At 49.0% G+C, this 22,009-nt stretch overlaps 5 protein-coding genes across 5 annotated transcripts; 3 read left to right on the forward strand and 2 right to left on the reverse strand.

Moving 5' to 3' along the window:
- Positions 1 to 20: 20 nt before the first annotated feature.
- Positions 21 to 557, reverse strand: CONPUDRAFT_157177 (uncharacterized protein; the record flags this gene model as incomplete). Its single annotated transcript, XM_007774096.1, has 1 exon — positions 21 to 557. A coding segment is annotated over one exon (537 nt), but the record flags the coding sequence as incomplete, so codon positions are not given.
- A 2,206-nt stretch (positions 558 to 2,763) lies between these two features.
- Positions 2,764 to 4,074, forward strand: CONPUDRAFT_167978 (glycoside hydrolase family 18 protein; the record flags this gene model as incomplete). Its single annotated transcript, XM_007774097.1, has 4 exons — positions 2,764 to 2,969; positions 3,032 to 3,498; positions 3,556 to 3,768; positions 3,821 to 4,074. 4 exons carry the CDS (start codon positions 2,764 to 2,766, stop codon positions 3,901 to 3,903), a joined length of 969 nt encoding a protein of 322 aa, XP_007772287.1. The 3' UTR covers positions 3,904 to 4,074.
- On the reverse strand, positions 4,074 to 5,706 carry CONPUDRAFT_109341 (aldo keto reductase). The gene is made up of 10 exons (XM_007774098.1): positions 5,641 to 5,706; positions 5,564 to 5,583; positions 5,406 to 5,506; positions 5,250 to 5,356; positions 4,947 to 5,192; positions 4,785 to 4,897; positions 4,677 to 4,732; positions 4,575 to 4,615; positions 4,391 to 4,524; positions 4,074 to 4,339 (listed from the first exon to the last, which is right to left on the reverse strand). Exons 1-10 carry the CDS (start codon positions 5,698 to 5,700, stop codon positions 4,189 to 4,191), a joined length of 1,029 nt encoding a protein of 342 aa, XP_007772288.1. The 5' UTR covers positions 5,701 to 5,706; the 3' UTR covers positions 4,074 to 4,188.
- Positions 5,707 to 8,217: 2,511 nt separating this feature from the next.
- Positions 8,218 to 10,818, forward strand: CONPUDRAFT_139082 (alpha beta-hydrolase; the record flags this gene model as incomplete). The annotated part of the gene is made up of 15 exons (XM_007774099.1): positions 8,218 to 8,401; positions 8,460 to 8,661; positions 8,722 to 8,802; positions 8,860 to 8,969; positions 9,022 to 9,075; positions 9,130 to 9,167; positions 9,216 to 9,270; positions 9,322 to 9,449; positions 9,505 to 9,536; positions 9,586 to 9,769; positions 9,825 to 10,020; positions 10,072 to 10,130; positions 10,185 to 10,243; positions 10,298 to 10,525; positions 10,588 to 10,818. 15 exons carry the CDS (start codon positions 8,218 to 8,220, stop codon positions 10,622 to 10,624), a joined length of 1,647 nt encoding a protein of 548 aa, XP_007772289.1. The 3' UTR covers positions 10,625 to 10,818.
- A 4,740-nt stretch (positions 10,819 to 15,558) lies between these two features.
- On the forward strand, positions 15,559 to 15,971 carry CONPUDRAFT_157181 (uncharacterized protein; the record flags this gene model as incomplete). The annotated part of the gene is made up of 5 exons (XM_007774100.1): positions 15,559 to 15,616; positions 15,670 to 15,702; positions 15,752 to 15,786; positions 15,848 to 15,886; positions 15,963 to 15,971. The coding sequence occupies 5 exons, from the start codon at positions 15,559 to 15,561 to the stop codon at positions 15,969 to 15,971; spliced, it is 174 nt and encodes a 57-aa protein (XP_007772290.1).
- Between the last annotated feature and the right edge of the window lie 6,038 nt (positions 15,972 to 22,009).

Raw genomic sequence — 22,009 nt, forward strand, 5'->3', positions numbered from 1 at the left:
TCGGTCCGACAAAGCGTGACCGGCCAATCACCATTGGCTATTTTCAGGCACCCGGTGACCTCGAACATGCTGGTCGCACGTCGTTTCCAGGACCACCAGTTGTTGCCATTCTCCTTTGTTTTTCGGAGCTTGTCGGTGCCCGACATTGCCGTGACCTTTTGGTATTGGCTCTGTAGGCACGCGACCATGACCTCGTACGGGTCTGATTTCTTTAACGGGACGGCCACTTGGACCTTGCCCGAGTGATCGAGAGGAGGGCGGACCGGCGGCTGTGGAGCGGCGGCGTCGTCGTCCATAGGTTCGGCGATCGGCAGTGCAATCTGTGGGGCCGGGTTTCTGCGCGTGCTCATGGTGGGGTGCGCGGGCTGTTTGCCCTTGTCGGTGGTAGCCGGCTTGGCGGTCTTGGCTGCGGGAGCCGCTGCCCTCGATGTTGATGCCGTTGCGATCACGGCCTTCTTCGGGCCGGTTAAGGCCGTAGTCTTCTTTGGCGTGGTTGACGGAGATGGACCACGTTCGTCGTCGTTGCTCGAGTCGGAGTGGGACGGGGTAGAAGACATGGAGAATGAAGATGCAGCTACAAGCGTGCGGGGCTCATAACCTTTTGGGTTCGCGCGGATGTGAGGTGTCTGCGCTGGTAAAGTTTTGCTTCACTTCTAGACTACTTTTATACTAGTCTTTCGTTTGTATTGGCTATTAGGAGTACTCTCCTCTACGGATTGCTAATATATTACTAGTCTCTTGGACTTGTCTGCTCGGATTGGCATCGGATCATGTTCAGGGGCTTCTATTTACTTTTTAGGAGCTTTTCTTAGTAATCGCTCCACACAGGAGCCTCATGCGCAGTTTCTACGCATGTCTGGGCAGTGCCCAGGTATCCGACGTCTCGGACATGTCGGGAGTGACATGATGTCTTTTATTCATCTCCCAACAATAGGACTGTAGGTGGGAAGAAGAAGAAGAAGCGGAGAGGTGGACAGATATTATTTATCGGATTGTACGATATGAGAAATAGTACTTTAATCACAGAAGTTTATAGCTGGAACCAATTTGTCGACGATGGGATTAAGCCAAGGGACCGTGAGTCCGCGACACTCGCGCATCAGTATGCAACCAGTACAAACCTCGGGTGATTCGCGCTTCGGTTCAACGGCCTCATTATAGCCGATTTACCACGTGGCACAACTATCCGTCCCCCGCACAGCCGCCGAACGTCCCATGTTTGCACATCATGCCTCCCGCCCACCGCGCCAGTCATGGTTTACAAGTTTGTTGTTATAGATGCTGCTGAGCGGCACAACGACTCTCAAGAGGCCGTTGTGTGACATTGTCTCATACAAGATCATCCCGGTCACTAAAGCCTGCGAGCCGATCTCGTTCGTCGAGCTGTACATCGAACCTCCCGGAAGAAGCATGTGTCTAAGGAGAAGTCGATTGTGTTTGTATGCTCGTTCCCGCAGAGGTGTGAGGGGTCGATGAGAGGCGACGTGTGTGGCCTACAATTTTCGTTCATATGTTATGGTGAATCTCACTGTCGGCCGTTCACGCAATTCGTGAACATATTCAACGCTGCCTTGCATCTAACTTAGACAGTCGCTCATACAGTTAACAACATCAAGTTACCCTTCGACTCCATATCCCAATGGGAGGTATGGTCTTCCCTTCGTTGTCATCAAGTACTGGGAGTATTCTTCCCGGCGATGCTCTAAGCCAAGAGCGTTTTCAAGCCCGAGAGGAGGAGCTCTCCGGGAACCTCTCCAAGTGGAAAATCTCACCGCGTGGACAATCATCGGCTTGGCGAAGAACCCGGGCAGATGAGGCCTGTCCATTAGGAACTGCGTCTTTAACAGCGCACGTCGGCTGCAAGCGTGGGCGACGCTGTGACGCGCACTAATTCAGTGTTCAGACATCGTTGTTGGTCAGCCCATCGCCCCTTGCCGTTGAATCTGGGGAACTCCTGGGTTCGGAACTCTTTCTTGGCAAAAGGGAGAGTCTTGATCCGCAAGTGCCGCGGTGCGCTGACCGCCATGTGTTGTATCGAACGGCCCGTATGGCCAGGTGTACTGTGCGCATGGCGTCACTCGCTGCGGCAATTGTTTCCGTTCAGGAGCCACCGGCGCTTGAGCGCTTGAGCTCTATACCAGCCTGTACATGAATGGAGGGCAAACTGGCAGATTGGGTCAGCAAGAAAGCTAACTTGTCGCTCCACCTCGGGTAACTACGTTCAAAAACACAAGGGTCAGGCTTCATGGTGCTGTGCACGGTTACGAGTCTGCAGACGTTCGAGGGAGTCACCTTCAACAAGCCTACGAGTAATTGGTGTTATATTCACTGCTAACGGCAATACTCCAGCCGTGTTGCTACCACGACGGTATGTCTACCTTGGCGACATGTTCAGCGCTGTGTGAAGACTCGTTGAGGCAAGTGAGCATATCGCCATGAGCTGCACCTGCGCTGATCGTTGTCCTTGCTTACAGTTGCCATCCAGGAACCCAACCCTTCTCCCGCCCATGCTGTTCAATTCTGGCTATCCTTAGAGCTATGCTGGCAGTCGAATGTGCGCTCAACACCATGGCTTCGGCTCGCGTCATCGAAGCTTCGGGTTTCACCTCGCCCGGATGCGTGGGGTTGGTATAAGTTGCGCGTACGGATAGCGGTGATTCCCTAGTCAAGCGCCGGCACCTTTCTGGGCTGCCTCATTCTTTTCCTTCTTCACTGTCTTTACATTCATTTGATTCTTGATACCTGCAGCGCAGACAAATCTCCATGACCCCCTTCAGCACCTTCATTACTTTTCTCTTCACCGTGCTGCTTGCTACCAGCGCGGCCGCTCTCCCCGTCACTACCGAGACCGGTCTTACGGCTCGTGCCAGCGCGCCTGCTGCCCCTCACTGGGTCGTATACAGCGACAAGTGGATTTCCGGCGAGACCGGTCCCCCGAAGACAACTGACCTTGTCGGTTACAATACCTTGTACGTCGTCAAGCACTATTTTTTTTCATTCTTCACCTAAGTGCTGAGCTTGTTTCGAACAGCCTGCTATCCTTCTGGATGTCCACCGGCGCTGCGGACCAGGCTGTCATGTGGTCGCAGATGGACGCAGCGACCCGCACATCTACTAAGGCTGAATACGAGAAGGCCGGGATTAAGCTCATGGTCTCCGCCTTCGGCTCGAGCGAAGCGCCCACAACGTCAGGCGCGGACCCCGTCAAGACCGCGGACAGTCTCGCCACGTGGGTAATCCAGTATGGCTTGGATGGCGTCGACATCGACTACGAGGATTTCCAAGCGATGAACAAGAAGGATGGCACGGCGGAAAATTGGCTCATCAAGTTCACGACTGAGCTGCGCAAGAAGCTGCCCTCGCCACAGTACGTCATCACGCATGCGCCCGTGGCGCCCTGGTTTAGTGGTGCTCCCACGTACCCTTCTGGGGCTTACCTCGCGGTTGACAAGGCGGTGGGTAGTATGATCGACTGGTATAACATCCAGTTCTACAACCGTAAGCATTCCCATACATCTGATATCTTTGGCATAGCTAACACGCATGCGATTGTAGAATACACCGAATATACCACCTGCGACGGTCTTCTCACCAAGTCCTCGAGTCAGTGGCCCAAGTCCTCCGTCTTCGAGATAGCTGCTTCGGGCGTTCCTTTCAACAAGCTCGTCATCGGCAAGCCCGCGACGACTGGTGACCAGACCAACGGTGGCTTCATGTCTACCGGTGACCTTGCTACGTGCATCAAGACCGCCAAGGGAAAAGGTTGGGGTAAGCCCCTTTCTTGAGCGTACCTTTCAAGCATCTGACATACCCTGTGCAGACGCTGGCGTCATGACTTGGCAGTACCCCGACGGTGACTCCGCGTGGATCAAGGCCGTCCGTGCTCAGGCTTTCCCTGTCTAAGCGTTTATGCAGTGGACGGCGTAATAGCACCCCTCTCTGCAAGCTCGGAAGGGTAGTGCTATTTTGTTTCATAGGTTTAAAGCATGGCATAAGTCAAAGGTTGATTCTTTGATTTGAGTTTCGTCTCGCATCATCATGCACACCCGGTTGCAAGCTCATCCAACCGTTTAGCACCACTATTTATATTCACCATTGGGTACACATGTCTACCATACACGTTGTACCAGGGAATCCATTCGATGTCTACATCTTTCGAAGATGAATGTAACACAGTGCCGTAAAACATTACCCCCAGAGGAACGCCGCCTTTTGATCTCCAGGATATCTGTTTCCGACAAACGTAGCATTATCGATGACTTCGTTGACTTGCTTGAGATCATCCGCTGTGAGTTTGACATTGTTTCCAGCAAGGTTCTCGAGAGTGCGATCCTTACGGCTGTCATATCAAGTCAGCGGATATGTAAGGATTATTAACCCCGTGGCGTACCTAGAGCCAGGAATAGGAACAATATGATCTCCAAGGCTTGAAACCCATGCAATAGAGAGTTGAGCGGGAGTGACGTTCTTCTCTTTGGCAATAGCAGAGAGCTTGTTTACGATGTCGAAATTCTTGTCGAAGTTCTGCGAGATAGGGGTCAATAAGAGCGATAGTGAAATGCGGGATTTCATACGTCGGGATGGAATCGAGGGAAGTAACGGCGTAAATCAGTCTCTACACATCATAAAGCTATTTGAGCAACGCCAAGTGCACATAACAAGAAGAATAGGCGCACCCGGAATGTCTTCGAACTTCTTGATTTCGCCCGACAGGAAGCCTCTGCCAATAGGTCTAGTGGGAGTATATCAGTGGTGGAACCCTTACCTCAGAAGTAAAGACGTACGAATAGGCAACGACAGCAATGTTGTTCTCTTTTGCTGCCTTGATAACGGCTTGCTGCTCGGGGCCATACTCCCAAGGACTTACTTCGATCTCAACAGCAGCAATAGGATGAATCTTGATGGATGTCAGTCGTTATTATTGTAAGAGCTAGGAAGGTGCTTACCTTGTGTCCACGGAGCAGCGTCTCTGCTCTCACTTCCGACATGCCGATAGAACCTATCTTTCCCTCTTTGACGAACTCGGCGAGAACCCCAATAGTTTCCTCAAGGGGGACCTTGGGATCGACACGAGCGCACTCGAAAAGATCGAGCTTTTTCTTGCCACGCAGTCTCTCAATTACGGCGTTGACGCTGCGAGTGGTGTTGGCAGCGCTTCCGTCGAGGACCCGTTCGTTTGCTTTGGTGCCGCCCTGAATAAAATCAGAAACCTGCGAGACAACACCGATAATATATAACACATCACGCACCTTCACAGACAGGAACGTCTTCTTGGTATAGTCGGGGTACTTCTCAAAGAACCGAGAGAGCATGTCGAGGTTCGCTGTCATGTGGTTCTCCGGACCGTAGAACTCACCTAAAGCAGTGGTAAGCAGACGCGACCCAGCATTATCAAAATAACATACCGCCGTTCAGAAACATCTTGACACCATTCGGGAGCGAATCAACGCCGGCTTTGATAGTCTCAAAGCACTCCTCATCCGATTTTGGGGCTACAACCTGCCATCTATATGCGTATATTGTATGAGAGGCAGCTCAAGAACGGCTTAGAATTCAACCGTACGTCATGGACATCAATCCATGCTATCAGAACAAGCCGAGGTCAGAGATGATAACGAAATTAAACGTGACTACACGTACTCCAATCTTGTTGACAACAACAGCACTAGAAGGGGTTCGGATGGTTGCAGTGGAAGTCATTTCTTTGGCCTTGTGAGACAGTATGGTGATAGCGTATGCGCTCCAGCTATCCAGCCGGTCTTTATACTTTGATGAATGACCCGGAGATGAATCGTGGTAGACATGCGCGGGTGTTTGTTATGATGTGAAAACATGAGCGCTGACCAAAACCGGACTGAATGCCGAACGTATCAAAATAGATGGAAGAAATGCACACCGCGAATGGTATTGGCGATCTCATGCCGACATGACGCGTAAGCCCTGCCCCTTCACAGCATCCACGCAAGTACTATATACAACCGAGCATGCCGAGCAGACGCGTTGCATGCGTGAGTAAAATCAAATTACTCACCTCCTCTGCAACTTTCCCAGTCGGAATGAGTGTGCTTGAGTGTCTCTTGAGTGTGCTTACTATTGAAGCCGCGCGTCAATGCTGCCGAGTATGTGTAGAACTTCGAGTATGCGGGGATATGCCCTTGAGCTCTCAAAGGCAACTTTCGAAGCAGTACTTGAGGGTACTTGGCGCAAGCTTGTACTAATGCGGGCCGACCGAATGGCATGACCCTCTAAGCAACATGGAAGCATCAGGGGTTTCTTCGCTAGAGCATTGACAACCTGTTGCGTGCGGATCACGCAGCCTTACTTAAGCGTGATGCGCAAGCTTGGGATATGCTGAAAACTTTATCGAAGCACACTGATTGTAAGACGCTGGAGAGCCTAAGACAAGCTTGAGAGGTTTGAGAGAGCCGGAACGCGTGCCGCGAGATATCGGAGCTCGTATATTTCTCGGATATCGCCGGGCCAATGGCAAATGGTTGGTCTTTGGTCGGAGTCATTGCTCTTCCGACGCTATCTGCCCTACTATCATGCTCAACTCGGTTGCCCTCCGAATGCGCCTATCGTCAACACACGTCATAATCACGTTCAACCTAGGTGCTCATGGGCTCTCTTAATGTGCCACAGATACCCTGATGCCCCAACATGTCAAAGAGGTCCTCCAGACGAGCGCTCGTTGGACCTTTGAGCTGATACTTGGTATCGTTGTTCGTGCACTGCGCTAGTGCTCTATCGTCGAAACTAGGGGGTCAATTGTGCCGGATCCTCGTGGTAGTTTGCATGTTTTCTCGGATATTTGATGTTTTTATGCTGGGACCGGCCAGAACAACTCACCGCTTAATATAACGTTCAGGTGTGTGTGGCTATCTTGAGCGTGCTTGGCAGGGCCGATCATATCCGGCGAAGATCACAGAAGGCGAAACAAAGATATGTTTATGCACTCTAATAATCACATGCACGGGGCGGGTTTGTTGCGTCACACCGCTCATTCTGAGTGGCGCATGGGCTGAACGTTTGAAGCTGTGCACGATAACGGAGTTCTCTTGGTGCGGATACGTGCCGATGAAACATATCATATGCTATGCAGTTCTGCATAGAGGTATAAATCTGAGACGGTGCTGATCAAGTCAAAGTAGCACCTTCTTTCGCTAGCCGTATCTTCAAGGTCGAAATCATGCCGCTTGAGATATACACGATGGAGGCAGCAATCGAGCGCTATCAGCAATCGTACTGCAGTCTCGGTAAGCCGCCAACTGTTGCTTAATTTAAGATGGAATAAATCCATTTATAACGTGTCTAGTGATTGACGCGACAATCGCTATATACATCTGGGTCAAGTCCGGAGTTCAAGTCCTTTCGGATTGCAAGGATCACATCGGCTCAATCTCCTTGCCGTACACATCATTCAAGCTGGTATCGTGCTCTATCCTGATTATCCATCGGACTAGATACTGATTAAAAGCAGCAGACACCTAAAGCTTGTGTTGAGCAGCGAATGCTATCCGCAGCTCAACAAACCCACAAGGAACGTTAGACTACGCCCGCTGCCTCCATGAGTCAAGTTGGTTTGATTCGTTCAGTAGAAGTCTAGAGCCTTTGCTGCAGCCCACGACATTATCTTATACCCCCTTCACGATTAGTCGACAATGTAATATGTACTACTGTAGACATAGATAGAGCGTTAAACAGACTGGATGGTTAATTGGGAGAGCTAACCTTGAGCTAACCAACTGAATATCCGATAATCTGGTGAACGACCGCGAAGTCAACATATGCACAAGCCCCTGAATATCGTGTTCCCACGCTTAGACGCGAGAGGCGCGGCGCACCCGACGGCCTACCTCCTGCCCTCTTGCCACGATCCAACTGGCGCCATCCGTCATGATCAGCAGATTCAACGCGTCCATGCTCGCGGCCTCATCACATTTACGCACTGACTAGGCCTAGCCTCCTCTCGTCATTCCCCTTTCCTCTCGCTGTATCCTCGCGTCTCTTTCCGATGTTTTGCAGAGACTTCGCGGGCAGCTGACCCGAGCGGGCCGCGTTTTGCAGCTGCGTGAATCGGGCCTCGACGGATCCACGGCGAAGGATGCGAGTAGGCTGCTCCCTGTGGCTTACCGCGCTGTACTTATACTCAGGACGAATCGTTTGACCGCCTTCGCAGGACCTGCTCTGGAACCAAGCCCTTGACATTCCCGCGACATGCTATCCTACTTGCGTAGCCTCTGCCTCCTTTCCCTCTGTCTGGCGTCACTTACAGGAGCCTCCACCTCTTCTACAACTGCACCCATTATCGACGTCGGATATGCACAGTATCAGGGATACTACAACGCGTCTAACGGGATCACGGAGTTCATAGGAATACGTTATGCCGCACCCCCAGCTGGTACGCCTGTCTCGTCTTTCCTGTGACGACATATTGGCTAAGTACAAAACTAAAACAGGTGATCTGCGCTTCTCAGCACCCCAGCCACCTGGCAACATCTCCGGAGTTCAACAGGCAAACACGCCTCCCAACATGTGTTACCAAAGTGATAACGGCGCTAGCAGCAGTGCTCCGGTCTCTCCTTACGGTTTCGCAAAACGCAATGGTGACATTGGCAGTGTCGGAACACCGCCAGAGTCGGAGGATTGCTTGTTTCTCAAGTACGTCACAGCGCCTTCTGCTCCTCAGACTTCTCTTAAGTCCGCATCGGGTGCTTTCAGTGTCTTCGTTCCCGGATACATTCCCAGCAATGCAAATGCAACCGGCGGTTTGCCGGTTCTTGTATGGGTTCATGGCGGAGGGTACGTCCGAATCCTCGGGTTTTCGCCTGTAAAGTGAGGCCAATTGTCGTCCCACAGGTATGCTGAAGGCTGGATGACCGAAGCGAAGTACAACGCTACTGATCTCGTGATCGACTCTCACCAATCCGTAATAATCGTCGCTATCCAATATCGTATGGGATTATTTGGTGATCATCGTACCTCAACCGGTAGATGGGTTGGGTTGTTAACACAAAGCAGGTTTCCTCGCTGGACAAGAGGTCAAGGACGGCGGTGTGCTGAACACCGGACTTTGTACGTTGTCCTCCAAGCTCCAAGTCCGTTTCCCTGATCTGACCTGTGTCGCAGTGGATCAGCAATTTGCGTTCAAGTGGGTACAGGATCATGTAAGCCTCCATCTTGTCTTCAAGGGCGTGTACTAAAGGCCATCGCAGATATCCAAGTTCGGTGGAGATCCTTCGCATGTAACGATCTGGGGACAATCTGCAGGTTGGATTCACTACACGTGTCTCTTAAAGGCCTGTTCTGACTATTGAACAGGCGCTGGCTCTATGCTGCAGCACATCATTGCGAACAACGGAAGCACACAGCCTCCTCTATTCCAAGCTGTTATCTCAAGTTCCACCTTCCTCCCGTCCCAATACTGGTATAACGATCGCGTCCCGCAGGTATGCAGCCGATCTCCGCTCTTAAATAGGGGCTTGGGCTAAAGTTTGGCGGTAGAACTACTACAATCAGACTGTCGCTCAGGCAAAGTAAGGTCGCTGTCGAACGTCTCGAGTGCAACCTGACGTGTTTTCTTAGCTGTACCTCCGCTCGCGACACGCTGGCCTGTCTCCGGGCCGTGGATGCGACAACGCTAAACACGATCAATAACGACGTTGCTAAACTGGCGCTCACCGGAACTTACGGCTTCGTCCCTGTCGTTGATGGCACTTTCATTGCCGACAGGCCAACGGCCTTGATGCAGAGCGGACGTGTCAACGGTGTGCGTACTACAAGTACTCGTACTTCCTCGATATGCTCACACGCGATATCATCAGCAACTATACCTAGCATTCGGCAACTCGCACGAAGGCACAGACTTTGTGAGCTCCGTGAGGTTCACGAACTTGACCGTTGCGGAGTATGCAGCGACGCTCTTTCCGAATCTGGAGCCGGAGCAGGCGCAGCAGGCGGAGTCCCTGTATAGCAATGTGGGAACGCCGCTCGAGCAGATGCAGACGATAATGGGTGACTGTGAGTCTCAGACTACATGAGGAGCTGTGGTGCTTATACCATTTTAATCAGCGATTTTCCTGTGCCCTACGTATTACATGCTCGCGGCGTTCCCCGGCAAATCGTGGAGAGTATGTTATCTGCGTCTTTTACATATCCAAAGTCCTCACCGATCGGTCTACCAGGGCTTTTGGGCTGTGCCGCCAGGCCTCCATGCGGATGACCTTTTGTACTACTTCAACAAGTGAGCTCGCATTATGTTCCCAGAGGACACGCGAAATTGATCGGAACGTTGTAGTACAACGCCTCCGTATGATAACCCCGCCTTTGTAGCGTCCTACGTTCAGTCGTACATGTCCTTCGCGCGCTTCTGGGATGTCAACGAGAAATTCGATTCCATCAACATCACGCCTAATTGGGAACCGTATTCGAACGGGAGCGCGGAGATGCTGTTTAATCATGCGGAAGAGGGATTGCCCGTTATACAGCCCATCACCACGGATGAAGGGCTGGTGGAACGTTGCTCGTGAGTCTCGCATACACATCTAGATGATCTTTGGAGGAGTGCTGATGATGACCTATTTCTAGATTCTGGCATAGCGTAGCTGAATCGATAGGTCAATGATGTACTAGGTTGAGGGTGGTTCTGAAACATTCCGCCGCATCAGCACAGCCCACTGTAACCATCCATCTTTACAGCCTATCAACGCTAGGGTAGCGGCCTTCGCTTTGATATCTCATGGGTATCATAGTAGGGATGGTTGTCTTCAATGTATTAGATACATTGGTTCGACGCTGTTATGTACGCTCGCAAGGGTTCCTGGGACGGACCGCTATCGAATGGATGTGTGTGGGTTTTTAACGAAGGAAAAGCGAATCACCGGAAGTTCCTAAATTGCCAGCAACGTTGTTCGGCGCAGTCTGCTCCGGCTATGAATGCCGTTGCCTATCATCTACATTGGCAAAAGTTAGCTACTGGCGCCCGAGAATCCATAGCTGCAGAAGCAGGCTGGCCAATTCCGTAACCTTTGCGTCGTTCATGTGCTTCGTGACTGATTTCAAAGCGCTTAAGCCCCTATGTATACTGCTCTTACGATCGAATCTATATGATGATGCCTAATTTTGAACCTGGCTATGTTTGAATCATCTTGGCTCGGCATCTCCATTCTTCGAGGGAATTTTAGGGAGCTCGGTGTCGGTAGTGCCGTATTTTCCTGTGCTGATATCGAGAAAGCGGCTGATCTAGTACTGCTGCGCGCTCTCGTCTAACCATGAAGATACCCGGGCGCAACTCTGACACCAGCACTATACCGAACGAGGGCTCCCGAGCCAACACGGAGCTTATATAGCTTTGGTGCAACTTTCGGCACTATTGTTGCCTACCTCCCTTGTCCTCATGTCTGGGGTTTCTACGATAGCGAACCTGATTCTACAACTCGACACTGTTGGCTATGCAGTTGGTGAGTCAATACCGATACCCTTTTACAATATCTCAACAGTGCCACTATTACAGCCTCCGCCATGTGTCTCGTCATCTATGATTATTGTAAGCATGCAAGGTTGGCGTTCGTCTCGTACTTCTTAGCTATCCCGGCAGTTTTATGCTTGCCCCAAGAGGTCAATGTAATCTGGGTGCGTCATGGACTATGTTTTTGTCCTAGTGGGGAATACTATGAGTGTATTGTTGGTAATAGAAAAGCAAAATGTCGTGGGTGGTGTCCCTTTATATGACGGTATACATTCAAGAATATACGGTACCAACTCCACTTACGCGTCTTTAGTAGATGCGTTATGTTGGGCTTCTGGTCACAATGTGCGTATACTCATACAGCTGCCAGGGATGTTCTTCTCGATACTAATCAGTATTTTCCAGAACCATGGCATGTGCGTTCGCACATTGTAATGATTTAATAAAGGCTTACTATCTGATTGTTGAAGTAATGTCCATGAGCGTTTCGATTCCTGGCATTGTAAGCCTATACGCTACTCAGGTCGTAATCTCGCTGATGTACAAATCACCCCAGGGGTGTGTGCAAGTTTCTAAGTGTGTTCTTGAGCATGCGCTTATTAGGTTGTGTGCCTACCATATAATTATACAGATGTAAGTCCTTTCGTTCACGTGCGAATAACTTCAGTATGTCAACATAGCTTTAAGGTCTAATCAGCTGGTGGATTTACGAGGTCGGATGCGTCTTAGTATTGTTTATTCTGCAAGGTACGCATGTACTTATAATATTGTGATTTTCAGGAAGCCCTTTGCTTACTACTTGTTAGTGACAATGATCATGAGACTTTACGCTTTATCCGGAAAGTCTAGAAGAATGCTCTGGTTCTTAGTATCCTGCTTCATCACCGAGCAGGTCACTAAAGTGGTCATATTCTCTTGCAAGTATCGCGGGGTGGCAGGCAGGTTTTCCGATCCACAATCCCCCTGAATTTACCGCCGCTAACGACGAACGATTTGGTACTCTATTAGTTATGGAAGTAGACGTCTATGGATGGTCAATGTGCTCGGAAGACCTAGTCATTCCTCTGTGGCCCGTCATATTCGATGATGCTGTCACCCTCATATTTCAAACAGTTACACTCCTCTTAACGTTGATCTATTTCGCCAGTCATCTCAAAACTACTCGCCAGCAATTCCCGCTTGACATTTGGTCAACAGATGATCTTTTCATCATCCTTGTTAGAGACAACATTATATTTTACGTCTTGTAAGGTTCACGGTAGACTGCATCATAGGGACTACACTAACTATATCTCGTAGGGCTGACCTACCCATATTATTCGGTATGATAATCGCAGTGAAGAGCTTTCAGGTAAACTTGTCGTGTGTGATTTTGGGGGTCATTAATTCATTGTTTGACTACTTTTGCAGAACCTGGGACTCATTGTGCTGACATATGTTTCTCAGTCTCTGTGGGTGTCTGTGATAGGACCACGCACAATTCTGAACATAAGGACGCATAACAAGAACATGAGGCTCAATGGGGCTCCTGCGAATGCCGTGGCTTCCGGCGCTGGTGGTCAAATAGAGATCACAATAGAGATGGAGACTATCACCATATTCTAGCCTAGCTATATCAAATATGCCAGCAGCTTATAGTGTGACAGGTTCATTGAACCAACTATCAACTCTAACACCTTCCGATTGTCAAATCGATCAACATATTTTTCAGGCTAAGGATATAACGCTAGCGTAACTTTTCAACTCGCTTACTTCCCAATTGATGCATCTAAAAAAATAAGCTATGGCTCCTATAGCATCCAGCGTGCCTACGATTTTGTAACACATGCTACGGAGATCCAATACCGGCGTTGAGGAATTGATGTCCTACGGAAGGCATTCAATGCATTCGACATCCGCGACGGGAGTCTCTGAGAAAGCAAACATTATGATGTGATATTTAGATTCATCATGTGAAGCAGTAAATTATCTCTGAATGTGGCTTACTCACCAATAGATGGAAGTGGTATCCCCCTCACATTAGCTGCGATTGACGCGAGTGCAGCAAGAATTACAGATAGGGAGAAATTCATGAGGTATTCCAAGGTAGCAAGCAGTGGCTGGTCACAGGAAGAGCGCTGTGAGCGACATGAAACAAAAGATGTGCCAGGTCTTATACAGAGTTGATGGAGGCGCGCTCGGATACCAAGAATAACTCGTTATCAGTTGCTAACATATCCGGGTTAACCATTCTCCGGCGATGTGCATCGATGAGCTTTCCAACAAGGTTCGTGTGGAGCGTGCGCCGCAAGCTCTTCCTGAACACCATCAGCGGCTGAACAGGCTTGGCTTCTCTGCCTCCTTGGAAGAGGGCACAGCTCCACATTAGGATAGACCGTAATTACCCGTATCCACCCAGTATCTCCAGCATTTACTCCGGTTTATGTTTTCTCCTGCTTGGCAGCCATCTGAGGGTTAGGGCTACGAAAAGGATAAACGCTTTCCATAGCAGTGACAGACACTTATCCTTTTTTTGATCCGGAGAGGTTGCTCTTTCGGGTGCAATGCATGTTTGTTTTTCCTCTGGCTTTGCGACGAAAACCCAGCGAGGGGGGTTTCCACCTACCCGCTTTTCACACCTAGACGATAGCGTGACTTATTTTTGTAACAAACACTGCCTGTACGGATTACCTCGGATGTCTCTTGCCCTCTCCTTGCTGCTGTTCTCTCGTCGACGCGGGCTCAAGCGCTTATCGATTGATCTGTGTGCTTCTTCTTCACCAAAACAACTGCGAGAGACATGTACCAATGAGAACTAATGAAGCCGTACGTTTCTCCTTGTCATCTCTCCTTCGTCTCGCCGGTGGATAAAATCTGGGTAATGTAGTGTTACGTTTTAACATGATGAAATCTTCCCTTCCCCGCATAAACATTAGTCGATCAGCATTTCAGTCTTGAACACGAACTGAGTTATTGCTCGCCGGGCATTCCATGTCATTTCTGGTAAAGTGCCCAGCCCTGAGAGGCATACTCAAACCACGAGCAAGCAACTATGACCTGAGTTGCCCGCGAAATGAGCCAGCAATGTACGTGCTCTCTTCGGCCTCTAGTAATTACCAGCTCCCTCATCTCTCTCATAATTAAGGTTATAGACTTCGCCGCGGCGGGGCTGTGGCGTGGATGCGCTCCAGGTATACCCACCTAAACCTGCCCCCTGCACGATGTGGCCTTCGTAGAGTTTGACGCCGAAGTTCTGACTTTCCTATATCCCTTGATCGTTGTTCGTATAACCCGTCCAGTGTGTCCTCTGAGATGGTTCGTTCATCTGTACGAGTGATGGATATATGGCTGCGTGTGTGATAACTCGTGTCTTCACCTTTTTGATTCACCTCGCTTTCTTGTGGCGACGTGAAACAATGACTCCTAGAAGCCGGCATGATCTCTGCATGATCGTGACTGCCCACGTTGTTAATTATCATCACAGGGCGCAGCCATGTTGCATAGTCTGAGCGGTTGTATTGTATGACAGGTATATCTCTTGCGATGCGTTGGGTGATCAAAATTTCCCACACTTGAAGTGATCATCAGCCGTAGATTGAGTATAGCCTCCCCCTATACTCCCTCAAGCATTGCATCTGTCCAAGTTTCAGATTCGGGTCCAAAGAACTGTCCCTCGAACGTGTCAACAAGGTCAAGGTAAAATCTCAGCTGATATGTTACATGCCTTGTACTGCTTAAGCAAGCCCCTCTCGAGGCTGACCTCCTCGCCTACACACTGGGGCCCATATTGATAATGTTTTTGATATCTCTTGTCTTCCGTCTCCGTGATATTGTTCCTCCGTGGGAGTGATAATACTGACCAAATGTTGGCCGCTGCCATACCTATGCAGATAAAGCTCAGCACTTGATTATCAACCTTCGGTACTAGCTTCAGTACAACGTCTCAGATTCACTCGCACACCGTGAGTGCAAGATAGAAATCAGGTCGAAGGCTGTTCAAGCTTCTTCCAAAGATCGGTCAGTGACGCCTGACGTTACTTATATGCTCTCCTGTTCTGAATGCAGCGTTCAGTAACGACCCACATTCCTTCACCCGACAGCTGCAGATATTGATGTCCGAGACCATCGAAGATATCGTCCTTCAGCTTCAACTTATGAGCTATGCTGAAAGTGGGTATGATATTGATTTGGTGTCTCCGCAGTTTCTGACCTTTTAATCGCAGCTGCCGCTCTTTGCCTCACCGCCTACGATTATCGTGAGCCAGCGGTATAGAACCATGATGTGTATATTGATAACCTCACCAGTGATATGCCTCGACCAGGAGGTCAATTCCATCTGGGTTTGTTTCTACACTATGGTACAATTTCGTAGCTGATAGCGGGTACGACTCACGAAAACAGGACAAGAAGTTTACCCTGATGAAAGTCTTTTATCTAGTGGTAAGTCCAAGAGTAGATGAGCATGCGTTAGTATCAAGAGAATTCACATACTTTTGTTGCAAGTTACGCTATTCAGGGCTTCTAGTAACTACGTGCGTGTAATGATGCCCCATAAATTTCTCCTACTACACGCCAATAAATCACTCTCAGGACTACAGCTTGTACGTTACTTCTTTCATTTGAAAATGGATGATACTGACTAGAGTGGCATAACCTAGTATCATACATGAACCTATCCATATCTAAACTAGTCAGTAATCAATGTATTCCTTCCCCCAAGAGGTGCTAAGTAAATCTTGACGTATAGGGGTAGAATGGCATTCTCTACTCGTTTATTACCGATTAACCCAGTGATATTACGCTTCAATTTCAGATGTGATGTTTCAGGTTTCTTCTGGATAACGCTAGTGCTGATAAATTATCAGGTCTTTCAATATGGTGGATAGGTCAGGTTGGGTCGGATGTCATTGTTTTCGTGGTACAAGGTTAGCTGACCTCATACAACTCAATAAATCTGATTGACTCCCGGTAAGCCACGATGATTATAAGGATAACCGCACTATCTAGAAGGTCGAGGCCAGTTATCATACTGATGGTAGCCTTTTTTCTCGGCCTACAAGTTATGAGGATTACTCTATATGCCGATACTTATGGCGGGGTTATTGGTACGGAGGCTTTAATCCCACTTTGTGCGAATCTCACGTTAAATTTCGACTAGTAAATCCCTTCCCCGGCTTCTACACATGCGTTGTTGGCCTCGATATTCCCTCATGGGCTCTTTCCTTTGATTATGCCAGCGACATTACTTTTCAGGTCCTAGTCCTCATCGTTACGGGGCATTATTTATTCAAAAATCTAGAGCTCAACAAGCAGCAATTCTCTATGGAGCTCCTTTCAATGGACGATCTCTGCAATGTCCTTGTCAGGGACAACATTGTCTTCTGCTTTATGTAGGTCATTCTAAGAGCTGCCAGTGGATAGAAAACACCAATTTGTTTTCAAATCCAGATATATTTTCCCCAGAGCGCTTGGAATTATATCTAGCCTGAAAGGCATCGACGAGGTGAGGTATTGTTTATTTGTATCAGGATTTTCTTTTAAAGGCCTGCACGTAGAGCGCCGGGTTAGTCATCATTGTAAACACAACACAGGCGCTTTGGGTGTCCGTCATGGGTCCACGCGCAATCTTGAACATTCGTACGCTTCATGCAAAACTGGAGTTACGCGGCGGATCGACCCAAAGCTTATCACCTGGGTCTGCTGGACATATACAGATAGCCATAATGGTACACAGGGAGACGTTTACATGCCTTTGAGCGTTATTATAGCATTACACATTTTCCACCACGTTACTGCATCTCATTCAGAAACAACGTCCCAATGGTTTTTGTTATAGTTCAGCTACCCCAGGCTCGAATATGCTCACCTCACCTCTTTATGGCACCGAGATAGCTACAGCCCAACCAACACAGTACTAACGTTCTGTCAATAATCCTACATTGATAGCAGCAAATACGGGCGGAGAACAGCTAAAGCACATCCAAACTCCCAACAGTCCATACATATAGTCCGACAGATTTACTAGCGTCATCCACTATCGCGAAGATCGTTCTCTCCGATGACAATCCCTCAATAGGTGAGCTAAACGCTGATCTCCACAACCCACAGACCACAAATTTGAGTTTTGGCTGAAATCCATCACTTCCCGAAGCAGCCTAGGGCACAAAATTCCCAGTCTTCTGCAAGGTCTCCTGCTACTGCAGGCTCTCCTGTTAAGCGATATAATTGAATGATATTAGCTGTCAACAAATACCATACAAATATGCTCCAGGGGAATGAAATACTGACCTGCTACAGGGATTGGCGAGCTTGAAACCTCGCTCACGAGAAAAGCGACCGCAACAATAACCATGGAGACGTAGAACTTCATGATGATGAAGATGATGAAGATGGCACTGTCTCTGAGATCTGAGTACTGAGTAGCAAGGGAGTACGGGTTGTGGGATCGCGCCGTAATGTATCAACGCAAATGGGGCAGGGTTCTTATACTTTGATGAAGGTGAAGCATATCCTTTTAGGGAGGTCGTAAGAATCTAGAATGGCATTTTGGAATGTCATTGTTCTTGGCACACCAGGACCAGGGCCTGCCTTCTGCCAGCGGAAGCATGCCCGCCGCCCAGCTTCCCGCAGCTATTGCATGCGCCTTCCTTGCTGTACCAGAGGGCGCCGCACACGCATCGTGTAGATCAGCGGCGAAGCTTCGAACTGCCTTGAGGTCGGCCAATTGCTTCCGTCACGGGATATTGAATCGGAAGCAGAGACTCAAATAGAAGGTCTACCATTTGGTAATGGAATGATGAAGGTTCTGCATTAGTACCTCTAACGTTCTCATGGCCTCACCAATGCAGCACCAAAGAGCCATATTCTCACGCGTGAGCGTGCCTTCGAGGAGGTAATCCATCATGACGGAACTTAGTACTTCGCACCAGGGAAAACAAAGCGGAGGTTGGGTCAAGGGGAGGGCACTGAAAAGCATTGCCCTGACGTTCGGGCACACCGCATGCGCAAACTAATCCTCGACGATTTCGTGCAGCTTGGGAATTAATGCTGCCGTGTGCAGATCTATAGCAGAAGTCTCCGGCCGAGAAGCGTCTTCCCCGGCCGGCTATAGTAGCGTTTTTAGAACACCGGCTGACTTTTGGACGTCTATGCAGCACACTGTTCGGTCCGCCGGAGAACACCAGAGCATAGATATTGAAACGGGATCAATAGTGACACCCGAAGAAGCCATCTCAGCACAAAGACATGCGCAGAAAGAGGTAGATGGAGAGGTAAGCTCAAGGTTGGTTTCCAGGGCTCGGGTGCCTAAAGATGCGTTGTTCAGCGCTTAATTGATTGGTCATTGGTACCGCCTATTGTATGAAAAAAGGACGCGCAAACGGGATGAAGGAAAGAGAAGAAACAAAGAAGATGGCCGTAATAATAACAAGTGGATTACGACATGTAGGCATCGCTCGAGATCCCCGAAGGCCCCCGCATACGCAGCATCGTAGGATAAATTGTGCCCAGACGGCGGCCTCTACGCAGTACTAACGTCACTGCCTCATTTCATTCCTAATTAATATTGACAAAGGGGTGGAGTCAATCCGACGGGACCAGTGATTGATTCTTGCACGGATTATCATTGGATGCGCCTCCCCGCTGCGGTGACGATGGTAAAGTGACTCCATCCGTTTAGTAATTCTCTGGAGACGTGGCAACGTTGGCCGAGAGATTACCGCAAGCATAACACGTATGTCTCAGACCATGGTAACTGGTCAGACCTGCCCGGACGCGATATGGTATAGATATGAAAGCGGTCGAAGACGCTCCACAGAATTGGCTGGTCACTCAAATATTCAAACGCTCATTCGTGTCAAGAAAATACAAAGAAAAGGGCAAATTGAGGAGGTAAGCCTGTGAGAAAAAGCAAACACCAGGGTGACATAGGCCGCCTTGTCCTTCTCCCTTGATGCTGAGCAATCCACGTGCATTTGATACCCGAAACCAGGTATATTAGGTTCGGTTTCAGGAGTACCTCAGGAATCAGGTTGCCTCCCAGTGCTACTTTGATCGGCTATCCATGTAATTCCGATGAGCTCAGAGCCAAACCGTGGGCTCCTTGCTACTGCTTTCGCTGTCCTAACGCGGACCAGCCGGAGTATCATTTCCACACATGCTTGAATAGGGAATGTAAGCTGTGGTGGTAGGAAGCTATTAAAATGGGATTCAGCTGAAAGCAAGGCGGAGCACAAAATTGACGTGTATCGTGGCAGACTACATGACCTGGTGTGTTTCTCCCCTTATCTTTTAGACCGTCCATGCGTTCACCTCTGAGCGACGCTATGGTAGAGCTTGTGGTGTTCTTTCATGCTTCGCAAGGCACAGCAAAATTTCTACTATGTGGAAATCGTTGCTTGATACCGCTCCGCGCCTGATACCATAGATATGGAGGCTGAAACATATACTGAAGGGCCTAGCTGATGATACACAGTACTGTACCTCTTGTACGCTGTCATCACGATTGTGATGCTTTGTGAGAGTGAAGACGTATTCAAAGCTTCGCCTCCCAATCTCATTTAGGTCACCGCCACTGAATGTCTGATGTATCAGCTTTGGACAACCAACTTCGAGATCACTGTGCCTGTCGATTCGTGTTGATACTGGTGCCTGCGCAAGATATCAGGCTGAGAACTGAGCTGGGCTTATGATTTGTTCCAAGCGCGGGAAAAGTAGCATCCCTTCTTATACTGATTTTCCTTCCCGCGTCTGGAGTCGGATACGGCAAGTTACTACCTGGGATCACCGGGCCACACAGAAACTTCGACACTGAACGTGAACCTCATGTCCAAGACCACCACAAGGATATTTTTGGGTCTTCAGGTTGCAAGTTATTCTGAGAGTGAGTGAAAGTGTTGAATTGTCTTCTGAACCGACAACTTAGGACCTTCGTCGCTGTAGCTGCGGCAATCTGTCTTGCTCTTTACGATTTTGGTGAGGGTTATTCGGTGACTATCCATCCTAGTCACTAAATATTATGAAAGTACTGTGCATTAACCGCGAGATAAAAGTGATATGGGTGCGTTTCAAGAGGGTCCCTTGCATGATGAGTCGATGGTAGAACTGAAGTGTGAAATTAGAGAAGGAAGATAAATTTGGTTACAGTCCTTTACATCGCAGTGCGTATCAAATGCAACACTTCCAATGAAATTACCGTTGAGTACGCTTAAAGTTACGCTATTTAGGCCTATCCGTAAGCATGTGTGTGTTGTTCCTCTGACACGATGTTTTGTACGTGCTAATGATGCATCGCCAGAACCATGGCCCGTGAGTCGGACTCGGGTGCCCTCGTAATCATTGCATTGGACTGCTGATGTCCGCCATTTCTACGTAGTGTCATATATGAGCCTGCCAATTTCGGAAGTTGTGAGTGTAATTCTTGCTGTATAATAGCGATCTTAACACAATAACGGGACACAGGGGTAAATAGCAATCGTATACAACGGTGGTCAGTTAACCTAAACCGGCGCTTTTCTGATGCATATAGATGTGAGAAACCATACTGCACTAACAAATCGTTACTCTAATGACCTTATCAGGTCTTTCTGCCTGGTGGATAGCTCAAGTTGGATCGATGCTTGTAGTTTTTGTAACGGACGGTGGGTCCACTATACACGATCGAAATTTAAGCTAATCGTAGAAAGCTACTGTGGGGAGTCGAGCCGTTCAGTGGCTGGACAAAGTAGATACGAGTTCGGAAGGGGATTAGGAACAGATGTGCCAAAGGTAGTAGATAATACGAGTGGTGATTGGGACTCGGACTGAACTCGAAGTTGCGAGAGGAACTGGGGCTGAATTCAATGCAGAATAGCTACGACAGGATGCTGTATTTATACGTTTTCGAGACGAGGTATGAGTAAGAGAAATTACGAGTGGAAACGAACGCGTGTACATGAGGTTTGCAGTGAAGACAAAAGCATCTAGGCACAGATCTAGCTGCGCGTACGGGTCGGGAGTCCAAGCGAGGTGCCGAGGCCGGAGGGACAATGAGAGACAAATCGTACGATGCAGATGGTCGTCGATATCGATCAGGGTTGAGTCGAAGCGGGCGGGTCGAAGCATGGCGAAAGGTGTCGAAGCGGTCGAGATGTGGCGCGGGTGGTCAGGGGCCGTCTAGGCGCGTGCACAGCGCGTCCCTTACACTACAATGGTTATGCGGCTGTACGCACTATCGAGGAAGTCTAGGCTCTTGCGCATTGTCCTAACAGCTCTACTTCTGTCGCAGAATATTTCGGGAGCTATCGTTTACTCTACTCAGTACGTGGGGGTCATCGGTACGGAACTCTACTTTTTTGACAAGGCAACAAGGAGCCTAATTATATCGGTTTCCAGTCAACCTTTTTGGTCACAGGGCATGCCTTGTGGGGTTGGAAACTGCTTGGCGGACGTTATACTTCGACAAAGTCACTGAGATCGCTTTCCAAACTCTGGTACTAATACTGACTATGTATTACTTTGCGGAATATCTTCAAACGAGCTACCGAGGAACATTGCAAAGCCTATTGTCAGCAAACAACCTCTGTG

This window comes from Coniophora puteana, assembly GCF_000271625.1.
Source record: "Coniophora puteana RWD-64-598 SS2 unplaced genomic scaffold CONPUscaffold_11, whole genome shotgun sequence".
Classification (NCBI taxonomy): domain Eukaryota; kingdom Fungi; phylum Basidiomycota; class Agaricomycetes; order Boletales; family Coniophoraceae; genus Coniophora; species Coniophora puteana.

Bases quoted from the DNA above. Each gene is read 5' to 3' on its own strand.
- CONPUDRAFT_109341 (XM_007774098.1), bottom strand. From the start codon at position 5,700: ATGACTTCCACTGCAACCATCCGAACCCCTTCTAGTGCTGTTGTTGTC. The intron at 4,898-4,946 runs GTAAGCACCTTC...ACATCCATCAAG, and splicing joins CGCTGCTCCGTGGACACAAG to ATTCATCCTATTGCTGCTGT. The intron at 4,616-4,676 runs GTGCGCCTATTC...TATGATGTGTAG, and splicing joins GAAGTTCGAAGACATTCCGG to AGACTGATTTACGCCGTTAC.